We start from the raw sequence: 14,206 nt of genomic DNA, 5'->3' as shown, positions 1-14,206 counted from the left end.
GACATGAAAGTGATCCGAAAATCTAACACGACATAAAGGAAAAAGAAAATAAGAGCAAAAGAAAACTTTCTTTTTGAAACTTTTTTTTAGATTTTTTTTTTCAGATTTTTTTTTTTTATACATGTCATCAAGTTCATGCGCATGCCACATAATGAAACTGGCGAGATCCTCCCATTAAAAAGCAAACAGTGCACTCATGGCAGATCTTTGAGCTGACCAACGTGCTCTCAAACACTGAAGGCAAAAAAGTACAAATAAGCCGTCCGTTAAGTCCAAAGTGTTACTTTCCAAGGCAGGATCCTGATGAAGAGATGTGAAGTTGGTGACTGGGTTGAAACATGTAACAGGTGAGCCACTCGTTTGGCTACTGTTCAGCCTTCTGTACAGGTGTGTACAGCTCCCACAGGTGCCCCCTTCATATTAGCTCAAAGTTTCCTTAGGCATTGAGGATCAAAGCACACAATGCGTTGTTTGAGGACGGCACACACTCCGGAAAACCCAGAGATAATACCGTATTCGTTTTTTTAGAAAAGACATACGAACCAAATTAATACTTTAATATCAAACACTATTTACATCAAGAAGGTTTCCTAATAATAATAGTCATAATCATCATCATCATAACAATAATAATAATTATACAGTTTTAACAATGATCTCGTTTATTTTTTTTTCTTTCTTTTGTCCTCAAGAAAGGTACAAAACAGATACTAACCTAAGACTACTTGTTCTATGGTTGACTACCTCAGGATACACAGTATCCAGTTTTTAAGTTGATCCTCATTTCCCAGGTCAAAGTGTGTACAGAATAAACCATGGTAATAATAGCAATAATGACGAAGAGTAGTATTGGTATAAGAGAGTACAATTGAAGCTGGTATCTGATAAAAGTCTCGTGTTAATCTGCTGACAGGCGTCGATTTTTAATCTGATGTGGTGCTCATTCCCCGTGGTGTTCTCCAGAAAATTAGTACCTCATTAAATGGCCTCGGCTCCTATTACCCCCCATAGCTGAGCAGCTATTCTGGTGTAATAGCATTGTTACCGTAGCGCAAAAAAAAGAGATAAAATGGCAAAAGGCAAAGGCAGCTATGGGAAGGAAAAAAGCAGACACAAAAATGAAAAGAAAGAGAAAAAAAAACTAACAGTGCGTGTCTTTTTGAGAAAGAATGATACCGAACAATAAGTTTGTCATTAAATCGTTTTTCAGTAGTGTAGCATGGATTTTTAAGTTGTTTTGTCTTGTTTTGTTAGGCACTCTAGTCGCACCATCTTCAGCTAACTCCCATGTCTTTCCATCTCGTTCATTTTCTCCGTCTCCTTCAAAGACCAATTCTCTCAAACTGGAAGGTCATTGGTGCTTTAAACCCCTCCCCCCATGAAGGAAATCTACACCCCCCCTCCTGAGACCCCCCAAGCCTTCCGCCATCTATTTTTAATACCAGGAATAACTCCCCTTGCCACAACATGGGGTCCACATGCCTGTCATTTTGAACCTCATTAAAGAGTCACTTAAACCTGTAACACTAGGAGCTGACGGTGGACACGCAATTGCTCTGATGATCCTTTTTCTTGCTCTATTTCTCTCTTTCCATACCAGCTGGTGCATATTCCTCACGCAAAAACCCGTCTCTAAAAGGAGGGAGTTAATTTCTCTATCCATCAAACATTTCATTTGAAAGCTAGCAGAAACAAGTCCCTCTTTTTCGTTTGAAAGGAGTCATAATGGCCTTCATTATGCTAACTCACCATGTGCATCTGTGGGAGCTGAAGGATGCTGAATGTCATTAAAAAAAAACTGTGGATTTATTCTTCATGTAAGTGCTAACATTAATGTGGCCCGGCTAAAAAGAGCTGTGCATTGCCTTAAACTAAATGGATACCTTCTCCATTCACACTATGTGTTTTCAACTAACTGAAGCTACGCTGTGAACGCTGCACTAAACTGAACGCGATGACCAGCTAACTAATACTCGACGTGTCAAAGCTGTGGTTTAAGTGACGCAGACGTGAGAAAAAGTATGTGTGAATTAAAGTGTCAAACACTTTCCCATGGCATGTGTTATTGTTCTAATTTTAGTGGATTTCAGAAAAAGTACAAAAATGCAAAGTTGATAGAGTCTCCACTGTCAGAGACATTGTTTTTGGGGGACATCATTTGGCAAAAAAAGTCAAATAACTTAAAAGTGAAGAAGAAAATAAAGTCTCCAATGTATTTATTTTAAACAATCAATATAACTGAAAAGAAAGCTGTGAATGCAAATGCTCGTGGGAGTGTTAAAATCGACTAATAGTCCAATGGAACGGACAGAACAATTGCAGCCATGCTCAGTAAACATTGCATAAAATGACTGTGACTGTTGCCGTGAAATTGTGTGATCAACTTTCAAAAAGGTATTGATCCTCCGTCTCAATAGCGGCCTGCAAAGTGTCTGGTGAGAAAGTTTCAATTTAGCCGTTTGGTGAGTCACGCTGAAGCGAATGTGTTTGAGAGGTTGTTTTATTGAGCCGAGTGGCGCGCTCTTAAGGAGGGCAAGGAAAGAAGACGCCTCGTGTTTCCATCGGCTTTACACTCGCTCGCTCAAGCCATCAGCAAGCTTACTCGCCTAAACACACACTCTGTATTCAAGAGAAAATAGGGCGCCATCTTTTAAACCGAGGCCGTCTGAAGATCAGCGGGATAAGGTGCGTGCCATGTACGTATTTCTTAGTGCTGTGGGTTGCAGTCTGACCTGCTTAAAACACATTCTTTTCTCTTCTTACATCTTCATTTTTCAGCTTTGCACTTCAGATCCCTGTAAAATGGAGGCGTAAAAATCATCTGCTCCCTTTAACCAAGCAGAACTTGATCAAGACATGTTCCCGAAAGGCTTCTTGAGAGGTCTCGGGACAACTTTTCATTTATGTATGTACAGTTCTAAGACCTAGCATCTTCACTTTTCTACTGCTGCTACTATAAACCACTGTGAAAAAAACCTACTGCTATTGACTGTTCGTGTAGTGTAATGTCTCGCGTTTGACTCTCAAAGTGTGTGTGTGCATATGTGTTGGATGTGTGCGTGTGTGTGTGTGTGTGTGTGTGGGTAAACGTCAGTGCTGCAATGACATAAAACATGATGTAAAGGGATGTCAAAAGTCACCGGAAAATAAGAATCACTAAGTGTCAAAAAACGGGATTTGGCATCTTAGTTGAAAGTTTAAGAGGGGGGGGAACTGTCTCTCCCACTTCCAACATCAACTTTTTTCACTCACAGACGGAGAAAAAGACCACTTAAATATATTTCTGAAAAAAATAGAGGGTTCCTTGAGAAGCCTGCTCTGACGCACAATCAGGCAAACACGCTCCACGCAGATCCCGCCACTTCCCTGCAGCCTCGGGCAGCTTCAGGCCACGCTAGGTGTAAATGCCCTCCGGGGACAGAGGGAGGCGCTATAAAGTGAAGAGCGCTGATAGGCAGACCAGCAACAAAGCCAGGAGCCGACTCGTGTTCTGCAGGTGCGGCGCAGCATTCGTCTCGTCACTTCGGGAAGGCTCAGCCGGTTCATGGCTGGTGTCGTCTACAGGACAAGGAAAAGAAACAAGGGGATTGTTATTTAGGGTACAAACGCATCTTTTGCAACAGTGCATCATGGACAAAAGACCACCTAGTGCAATGCATTTAGAATCATATATGTAAGGCTCTATTCTGGCGTACAAGGCCGTGATTTATACTTCCAAAATGAACAGAGACACGGAGACATCCGTGCACTACTGAGATGTCTGGGCTCATGTTCATTAAGTTCATAGAGTTTGGAAAGGTGAGGGTCTGAGTTGCCATGTGAACTTGGGTTGCTTTGTCATGCTTCGAATCTCGTTGGGAACATTTTGAATTCAACACCCAGGTGAAGTGCCTCGTGTGTGGCAGCGGCAGCGGAATCTCTGATCAGTAATGTGCCCTCAGCATCATGGGAAAGTAGCTGAACCATGCACAGCAGAGGACAGCTGACAGAACAGAGGACCGGGCAGTTACATAACTATAAGAGTGTGTGTGTGTGTGTGTGTGGTAGGACGCTGAGGGATATGGCAACAGCAGATGACGGATGAATGTTTTAATTTCCCTCCTTTGGAGAGCGTAATCGGGGAGTGAGCCAGAGGTGAGAGGCAGCCATCAAAGATGCAGGCAGGATAGCGAGGCCGGCAAACAGGCCGAGAGACAATCAGGCGGGAGGAGAGGCAGATGGGCGCCACAAATGTCCGAGGCTCTGGCCTTGTGTGTGTGTGTGTGTGTGTGTGTGTGTGTGTGTGTGTGTGTGTGTGTGTGTGTGTGTGTGTGTGTGTGTACGGGTCCAATTTGTGGCATTTTTTAATTTTTGAAAATACAACTTTTTTTTTTTTAAATATGATTTAATTAGCACTCAAGTGACTGATATATTAGCACTGAATGATTCTCGTAAGAAGAAAAAAAAAATCAAAATGTTATGGAGCACAACATGCAGCTGGAAGTGAGAAGGATTGAAAACAGTGGTGAGAATGCAAAACATGCACATCTGTGAGACCATCACAAGAATCATAAACTGACACACTCCACAAATGTGATATATATATATACATATATATATATATATATATATATATATATATATATATATATATATATATATATATATATATATATTCAACATGCAATGCAATGCAATTACTTTAATATGCAAGCAACAGTAGCATGACACAACATCTGGAGAAGAATCAGTAGAAGAGAAGCACCAGGCAGAGATGTGGAAGGGCAGATCAGCTTCCAGACAAACAGCATCAAAGGAAACAGGCACAGAGACAGGAAACACGTGGACAGATAGATGTAGGGCGGTCACACTGAGGAGAATCAAATAAGCAGGAAGCCATACTAACCTCGTGGTTCTAATGTATTGTCTACTTTGTCGTTTACGTCAAATACGCGGTCATGTACGCCTATAGTTTTCACACAGCTGTCTATAACAGAAAATAAAGAGAATGAAAAGATCATTAGAGGTTGATGCCAAATAGGTTAGTGACATTTGAAGCCCCCCACCCCTCACCCCCTCTCAGCCCTGGAATCAAACATCCCAAGCAACAAAGCTCATGGCAACATTCAGATGAAGTATGAAGTGACCTGGATTTCATTTGATGTGATCATCTATCATCCTTTTCATGTTTTCAGGAAAATCAATTCTTAGCAGGTAAAGCAGTTTTTTTTTTGGGGGGAGGGTGATAAATGAAAGAGGTGTGTTGGAGAGCGAGCAAAAAAGGTAGTCGAGGAGGAAGTGAGGTAACCGGAGAAGTGGACGTAAACTGTTGTGATTTCCAATCCAAGTGGACTTCAACAAGCTTCATTACAAAGCCGTGCACTGCATGCAAACACTCACTTGATGGTCGGACGAAAACTTTGAGCTTCAGGCATGTTTTCCTCCCGTTCTCGGCAATGGTGGAGGCTGAGGAAGAAAAATCACAAGACAAAAGTAAAGCGGGTGTTAATATAAGACCACGCGTAGCGGTGGCACACATACTGACTCTATTTGCTCTTCGTATCAAAAGGTCTGCGTCAATATGTTTGTAATAATGAATACACCTTAGTAGGGTCAATTAAAACTGAGGTAGTTTATTCAGAAACAAGCATAAACGTTCAGATGTTAATGTTGACTCTTAAGTGGATTTTGTAGGGTTAGTCATGGTTCTATTGGAATTACAGCCAGAAAGTATTAACAGATGTGCTTGGGAAAAGTCTCTGGGGAAAGTGGAGTGCTTTGCCCAGTTTAATTGTAGCGCATTAGATTCTACAACTGGCAGCAGCTTAATAAGGATCAAGGAATTTACATCCTCTAAAAGAAAAAAAACACTCAAAACTGGAAGATTTCATGTTGTGCTAATACTTCATGCGTGTATACACTCATTCTCCCCTCCGAGGGACATGGCGTTCACACGGCGAGGATGTATGTGCTGCGTGTGCGGATGGTTTGCGGTTGCTGTCAGGAAATGGATCCCTTCCTGTCAAGCCCATGGGGTGTGAATCTCTGAGCGTTAGCTATCATAGTGGTTGTATCACATCCCCTAAAAATATCTCATGTGAAGAGCAGTGTGCGAGACGGTGTGTGTGTGTGTGTGTGTGTGGGTGTGTGTGGTTGACCACTAATGGTGTTGTGGTGAGGCACCAGGTGCTTTCTCCTGTAGACGGGGATAGGGGTCAAACACATGTCAGTTGGAGCATGGTGGGAGCGTAATGCAAGCATCCATCAGGGGGAAATAAAGTCTCATATCCAATGAAGGATATGTATCATTCCCCACTATTCTGATATATTAATGCTACTTAAAGGAAACCAGTTTTCATTTCTGCGATCCTCAGCTCTAGTCTTCCGGGCATCATTTTACGCCTTTTGTGAATCCTTCCACAGCTGATGCAATGAAGCCGAGCGTTTCCAAAGGCGACCATTTGGGATCTGTCAACTCCTCTCTAGTGAACCTTTACCTAACCCTTCCCTTCCCTTCCCTCTCTCTCCCAGCTGTGTCACCCTCTCTTCTCGTCTGTCAGCGCGGCCGTATCCATTCATCAAAGATTGACTCGCCTTCATCGTTTTTTTCTTCCACGGCGCACACTCTCGACCGATGTGTGCACATACGCACGCAGGACGCAGATTTTAATATCCGTCTGGAAGCGTTGCTCCACGTCCTTTTGTAATAACCCTATTCAGAATTCCCTGATTTCTCTCGGCCTGCAGAATTTTACGTGCGTGCACATAGCTTGTATTTCATGTGGAGGCAGTTGAAAAAGCAGTGGACTGTCTGTGTAGCCAGGGGATATGTTCATTAAGAGAGCTATGTACGTATAACTATGGAAAAGGGTCGGAAGAAATGGAAATCTATTCCTTTCTCGCACTCACCGGGAGATCAAGATGCCAGTTTTCTCATCAAATGCATGCTGCACACTCTTTCAATCACTTTCATTTCGCTGAAGCCTTTCTCTGCTGCTCATCAAGCTCCCTCTCCGTCCCTCTGAACCTCGCAGTTACCGTTTTAATGTCGTTAGCTTCATCCGCCGTTTCTTAGTCATCTGTCAGAGTGCGAGCGAGAGGTGACGTGAGATCACACGTTTATTCTTAGTTTTTTCCCAGCTCAGTTCATATTCAGCAGATGGAGGAAGACAGAGGAAGAGAGAGAAGCCTTATTATTTTGCTGTGGAGGCAGCCGATGACACGCTAATGAACCTTGACCACAGTCGCTCACCCACTCAGATATATACCAGTGCCCACACAATTTGTCTGTCTTCTTATTGCTCCATCGCTCTCTTCTTCTCCAACACTCTACTTAATGCTCTCATATTCAATGTGTGCACGTACTGTATATGGCCACGCACACACACACACACTCCAGATGTCTTATCTTCATCATTGTTGGGGGCAGAGCTGAGTCACAGCCATCGACACCAGCCACTTAGCAAAGGCAGCTGATCATGAGAGAAGTATGGCCCCCGCTGAAAATGGCAAAAACGTAAGTGGGAGTCTCTGTCATGATGTGACAGTTAGTGAAGCTAGTCGTGACGTTTTTAAAGATTTGACACGCTATCCACCTTCGACACGAGAAGAATCATGGACACGAGGTGCACGATGGGACATACATCACAATCTTTCACCAATTGTATTACACTGGAATTCATTATTTTTTAAGTTCAAGCAGTTCATGCTCGTGTGAGAATACGCTCGACTGAGCTGGGATTGCGTTGGCATGCTGCGGTTGACTGAGGTGTGTTGCTGTACATTCTTGACCACAAAGGAAAGATTAGCTTTGGCTCTACATTCCGTTCTTGGTCGCAGCGCTTCGTACTCTGTGTGTTTGATGAGGACCCCTCCGCCAAACCGTCCGCGCCAGCTCCTGTTTATTTTGGATTAACATGCTGCTGAGAGCCAGCTTATTGTTCTTGCAGGCCGTAACATCAACACCTGCTATTCTGGTCCCCATCAGGCCAGCAGCCTCAACCATCAATCCATCCAGCCGGAGCAAGTGGCTGCTCTGAAGGACAGAGGCCCTGAAAAGATGTCCCAGAGTTGGGCGGGGCGAGGTCGGGTTACTCCTCCAAGCCTTGTCCCCTGGCTGGTAATGGCTGGTCCCCTCAGTACACTGCATTATGCATCAGCATTAAGGCAAATGGAATGAAGCAGAATCCAATTACGGAAGAACAAACAGGTGGGCTCAGTGCGGCTTAGGCGCAGCATTGTTTCAATCACAGCCCAAGCCAAGCTTTATTGCAACTGTAATGTTATCTGGAAAACACATTTCCGTTGCCTTTCAATGAAAGACTCGACAACACATTCCAGACACGCGGACATGAACGCGTGCGTCTGCAGCGATGGGGAGCTAAAAGCAAAGTTTACACTGGCTAAATACACAAGATGATATCATGGTGGGATATTGATTTCTTATCCGTCATTTAGGAGCTGTAATGGCTCAGCTGTAAAAGAATACTGCGGGGCGAGTCAATCAAACTGCGAGGAGAGGCTTTGTTTGTTATTTCTTTCGACTCAGGTGTCATCTGGGGTTTTTCTCACAGTCAGGGAACCATTGCTGAGCAGCAGACATATGGCAGTGTCACCACAAACCACAGCGCCAAATGCAATATTGCAGATTAGCGAGCACAGACGCTTTAATATAGTTTCCAGTGCCCTCCTTTGACAGCCACGTTGAAGAGAGTTGCAGTGGTCCACTACAACATCAGTAAACAATCCGTTGAGACAACTTGTCCGCACAGCTAAACACGCGGTGACAACAGGAAGGCCTTGCAGAGACTCGTATGCCATCACGTGCACACGTTACATTAATAGCATCGTGTTAGCATGCCTGTAGTCGGCTTCAGGTCTCCAGCTGGCTTTAATAATGGTGCTCTAATCCTTTGATCCCTGCTTATTTGTTAGGAGGACGCGGTGGGTTAAACAGAATGCCCTGTAATGTCGTGTCCAGCGCTAGCATTCCTAGCGAGCTAATTCTGCCAGCCCTCTGAAGAAAAAATGCGGAAAAAAAGGCTGCTGGCTTTGTCTTTGATTCGCAGAGATTACTCATGTGGCTTATATCATGCGAACCCGTCAGAGTGTAGGTCCAGGAGTTTATGTAAACCGGTGTCCAAGAGCGAGGACACACATTGATCAAAACACACACACACACACACACAGTGTTACTCTCTAGACCCTTTGCAGCATTGTCTACCCACGTCTCCATCCAGTTAATTAGACAGTATGCAGCCAGAATACATTTCCTCTATTCCGTGGACAGAAATCACTGCTGGGATTCATTACCGTTCCACGTTCTGGTTTCAGGGTATGGAATCATTTACAAAAGGACAATGTTGAACCAAACACGTGGAAGAAAACCTTGAATTCAAGAGAGGAGGGGGAGTTTCAGACCGAGAGAGAGGGAGAGAATATTTATATGACCTCCTCCAGTAGGTAATATCATCCGCTGCACTGTCCAAAAGAACCTTGTTAATGCCTACAATAGCACACGCATGCAGTACATAACAAACCCATAAGAAATGAAGTATGATACAGAATTACTGAGTGTCCTTCACAAGATGTCCTTCCCACATTCAACCGGTTACAAAGCAGAAAGAAGGGAAGAAATATCATAAAGAAACTATCAGCGCACACAATGCAAACTATCTGCACTGCGGCCTGTGTGTGTGTGTGTGTGCCCACTCACAAAATGTGCACGTGTGAGAAGACGGAAGAGACTGTCCACTGAAGAGGCCCATTAGGCAGATGCTACTACAGCGAGCACACAATAGGAGGGGAACGAGGAAGCCGGGAGGAGCGGATTCAGGCAGCCGAGGGAGACTCCGCCCCCCTCCTTCCCTCCTGGTGATAGCTGGCCCTTTGCTCCCTCCTTGCATCTTTAAACCGCCGCCAAATGTGAACCAAAGTCATTCCTCATGCTCCGAGGTGACGAGGTCACAGGCAACGGGGGAAAAGAGTGAGCGAAACAAGGGAAGGGAAGGGGTGGGGCACGTGAGCCGAGAGGTAAAAGTGAGTTGAAATCGATAAAGCCTAATTAAACATCGCACTAGTTCCCTCACACCGTTGTACGTCGATGCGACACACAATTATTTCCTCCTCGCTACTATGTCAATCTACATCAAGTATCGTCATTTTGTGAAAGATCCCATAATGACAATCCAACAAATTGCTGCTCTCTCTTCTCGAAAAATCAAAAGCGCCTGGAAGGTCTGAGAACCCTTGAATGTCATCAACTCATTCGCGTCCTCGCACTCAAATTACAATGAACTTGGTGATTTATTAATCTGAGGGGAGTTGGCACACAAATAATAAATCACTCTACACAATGACGTGTCATTACTGCACTTAGTGTACCCCGCAGAATCAAAATATTATTGTTATGGCTCGGGTATCCCTCCCCACTGAATAAACGAGGAAAATCTGTGCGTGGATGTGTGCGCGAGCGCAAATGTGGGCATTGCAATAGAGAGAGAGGATGAAAACGAATGAATAAATGAACAATAACCAATTAAAAATAATGACCAATGCACTGGGTTAATAATATATGCATTAATGGTTTAATGGCCAAGGATAACGTGTCCTTGTCGTTGTTGCAGTGAATCATAATCAGCTCCTGGAGACGGCCGTCCGGAGCATGAATCATATTGTGCTGAGAGGAACCGCGTGGCCTCTGAATCACAGCCCTCCGCCCGCCCTACTTTTCCTCTGATCTCTCGGCAAGACGAAGAAGTGACGACTACTTTATTGCCGGTCGAGCTCAAAGTAACTTGATTAGAGACTTTTCTCGCTCGCTCGGCTTTCTCCGGGGCTGTCAACAAGTGCGGCGTCACTTTGCTCGCGGCCGTATTAATAACCCAAATCTGGCCAATGGGCTCGCTCGCTGGTGGACTGTTTCCAGTTTATTCTTGAAACTCCGATGGGCCTGTCATGACCGAACTGTGTGTGCATAGTCAGACTGGTGACAGATTAAATACATTTCAAAATAAAGCGTCTCAGTAAGGCGTTGGACCACCCCACGGACTTCCACAGCACATCTATCGGACTCCATCATTTGTTGCTTTTGATGTCGGCTATGAAGAGCGCCGTTAAACTCCGTCCATCCAAAAATCTCTAATGGGCGTTCACTTGACATCTTGAGGTGGTTAAACACATGACTCACATCCTTTTCATACGCCAACAAACCAATGCATTAACCACCTTGTGCCCTGTATGGAAGGCGCTCGCATGCGTTGAGCTTCATTCAAGGTTTTCTCTTCTATTTGCCACAGGTCTGTGTACATGGCCATCGTGTCCGTACCGTGCAATATGAAGGGCAGAAGAATCTGCTGCAAAAGAGACGCGGGGAGGGAGTTAGTTTGTTAGTACTGTCCTAAACTCCAAAGAGAGATTAGATTAAAAGGGGGAGACAATAAATGATGTAGTAACCAGTGGAGCCAGAGGTGATGGAATGTCGATCCATCTATCAGGATTATAATAATGCATTCCAGACAGCTCGCATCTGTGTGCCTTTTATGTGTGTCTGTTCATGCATGTGTATGGATTTTTTGGATGTGTAGCCATGCGAGTGTGTATGTGTGTGTGTGTGTGTCTTTCTCCCACATTACTCCATGTTGCTGGATCATTTCTGAGTCCCGACGACAGGGTTGCTTTTTCACGTGAATGAATGAAAGGGCTGAGTTATGATGGTGTCCATATGCATGTTTCCTCCCCGAAAAACCGCAAATGGAACAGCGCCGGCGCTTCATCATTATTAGCAGACCTCCAGTAGCTCTAACAAAATGCAGACTGCACACACCGGCCCCGGCCTCTGTTTCATTTGTCCATTAATGCGGTTTTTGCTGCCGCTGCCGCTCGCCGATCTCTACTCTGTCCTCCTCCTGGGAGCGGCTTGAAGGAGCATGTTGCATCACAGGATTTATGATCAATCAGACGCCGGCTATAGAGCCCATGTCTTGGAGAATATGTTTGAGCTTTGTGTGTGCATGTAGCAGTCCAGTAAGACTGAACAAAATACCTGGTTAGATCTTGTAGGAAAGCCTTATAAATATCAAAAGGTTTTCTTGCAGGGTATTTATGATCAGTCTTAGTCTTGTGTCACATTTTGCATATTGGCCTGTGGGGCATCCGCAGAGTGATTGAAGCCTCACCATGATAAAAAAAATAAAAGATCCAAACATGGGTAGAATCATTGCCTACCTCTGGCCCGCCTTGTCGGTCATTTAACAAGTGTTCATTCTCCAACGCTGTTGCTGTAATATCCCTCTTTTTCGCAGTGTGAAAACCCAGAAATATCTATAAAACGACTCCATCCACAAGCGAGACGCAAAAGTGTTATTGATTGTATGTTTTTTCTTCCCCTGTGGGAAGCAGCACCAGCCCATGTATGGGGAAGAAGTCAGACGGCAAGTAAACGACATCTGCTCAGGCGACAATCTGCCACTGCGGGATCACACCAAGCGGTTTCCTTTTCGCCACACATCTCACACTCCCAAAGACGCCATAACTCGGCTCACTCATCTCTTGCCACTGATATTGGATCGCTGCCCTCTTCAGATTAAATTCACTTAAAAAAAGAAAAACGAGATTGTGGATCGTTGTCGATATTAGACAAACGTGCTTGCATCAGCATCCTGCGAGATGGGTTTCTTAAACCATGAACGCACTTGTGAACTCCGACCCGGGAAGTGCTCCAATTATCCGCTTATCCTCTCTCGGCCTGTCACAGAGGCAGACACCTCGGAGCTGTAACTCACTCTCTGCCACAGTACAGCAAATACTGCATTTTGCAAAATTGCTTGCATGTGGATATCATTCCATTCATCTCTGCACCTCACTGAGGGTGGTGCAGTTTACATCTTTAACGTATTCCTCTGTTAATGATCTCTCTCTCTCTCTGCCCTGCCTTGTGTTAAAACGGGAAGAAAACACAGCTGGATGTTGTCTCCTGACTGACTTCCGCCTCGTCCTCAATTACCTGCCAGAGAGAAGAGGCTGACACTAACCAAAATGAAGAATTATGACTTCCATTTGAGTCAATTCCCGCCGTCCTGCTGGCGTTGATTAAGCTGTTTCTGTTGTTGAAGCAGATGACAGCAGAACCCTGTCTCCTCTCTCTAATTTTATCAGAGACGCAACAAATCAGCCCTCGACCCGCATCCAACTCGCAGGGCGAAAACACCATTAACGGGCATTTTCTCAGGCGGGAATGTGATTTGACAGCTTAATTTTCATCTACAAACATAACGCAGATCAATCACGCCAAAGGGGGCAGATTTTCCATCCCCCCCATTCCCTCGGGTCATTTGACGACGGAAAGTTATTGGTGCTGAGCAAAAGATTAATATTCTGATACTGTGTGTAAAGGGCACCGTTTATACATAAGGTATCTGCTGTGTGTGGTTAAATATTAGTTACTCTAAACGAATACTTGAGTGAAATGGCATATTAATTGTGAATAAATATTCTGTCCCCGTTAAGTCTGTGCTACTACAGCGGTGTTATTAAAAACCAAAGAAATTACGCATTTCATGAATATATATATATCATGAATAGGACATACTGTCATGAGCCCATTCGCAGCTCACTATTGGTCACCTCTGCCTCGGGACACATTGACATTTCTGCTCAGCGTAGCTCTGCAGCGGGTAATGATGCGTGAGGTTTTTTCTGTTAGCTACGCTGCACTACGCAATCACACAATGTAGGCACACGGCCCACAAGGGCAAACATGTCTTTGCTATGTTGAAGCTAGTTGTAGGCTTCTGGCACACATTATTACAGACTTTGAGTCAATGAAAAGTAACAATTTACTCAATGTATGAAAATGAAAGAAATCAGCCACTAATAACTGCTTGAGAATCATTATTTAGACATTTGGCCTTGGGTGCTTAAGCATCTCTATGCAAAGTAAAAGATGATACGATGAATATTGAATGATCCTTGTGGAGGAAAAAAAGGGTAAATTCAGGTTGTGCACCAGAGCAGGAATTAGACAAGGCCGTAAAGGACAGTGGACTTGGCCATGACGAATATTACATTAAAATATTCTCATTTAAATTAATTCAAAAGTGATATCTTCACTCCTGGAAGCCTCAATGCAAAAGTGCAAGGCTCGACGTGACATGTGTTTAAGTAGACTATGTTGACTGTCACAGCCATGTAAGAACTGACCGCTCTCTCAATGTGCTTCATTGCATGC

General features: G+C 44.3%; 1 protein-coding gene across 1 annotated transcript in view; it reads right to left on the bottom strand.

Annotated features, from left to right (window-relative positions):
- Positions 1 to 3,430: 3,430 nt before the first annotated feature.
- Positions 3,431 to 14,206, bottom strand: part of efna5b (ephrin-A5b) — a gene marked incomplete at both ends in the record, with an annotated part of 83,533 nt that continues 72,757 nt past the window's right edge. Inside the window, 3 exons of the mRNA XM_079221769.1 lie at positions 3,431 to 3,558; positions 4,886 to 4,966; positions 5,380 to 5,445. Of these exons, the coding sequence (XP_079077895.1) occupies positions 3,431 to 3,558; positions 4,886 to 4,966; positions 5,380 to 5,445 (275 nt within the window). The remainder of the gene's footprint in view (positions 3,559 to 4,885; positions 4,967 to 5,379; positions 5,446 to 14,206) is intronic.

The sequence above is a fragment of the Taurulus bubalis genome, assembly GCF_910589615.1.
Source record: "Taurulus bubalis genome assembly, chromosome: 8".
NCBI classification, from domain to species: domain Eukaryota; kingdom Metazoa; phylum Chordata; class Actinopteri; order Perciformes; family Cottidae; genus Taurulus; species Taurulus bubalis.
The sequence above is the reverse complement of the archived record's forward strand: the minus strand, read 5'-3'. Positions and strand labels throughout refer to the sequence as shown.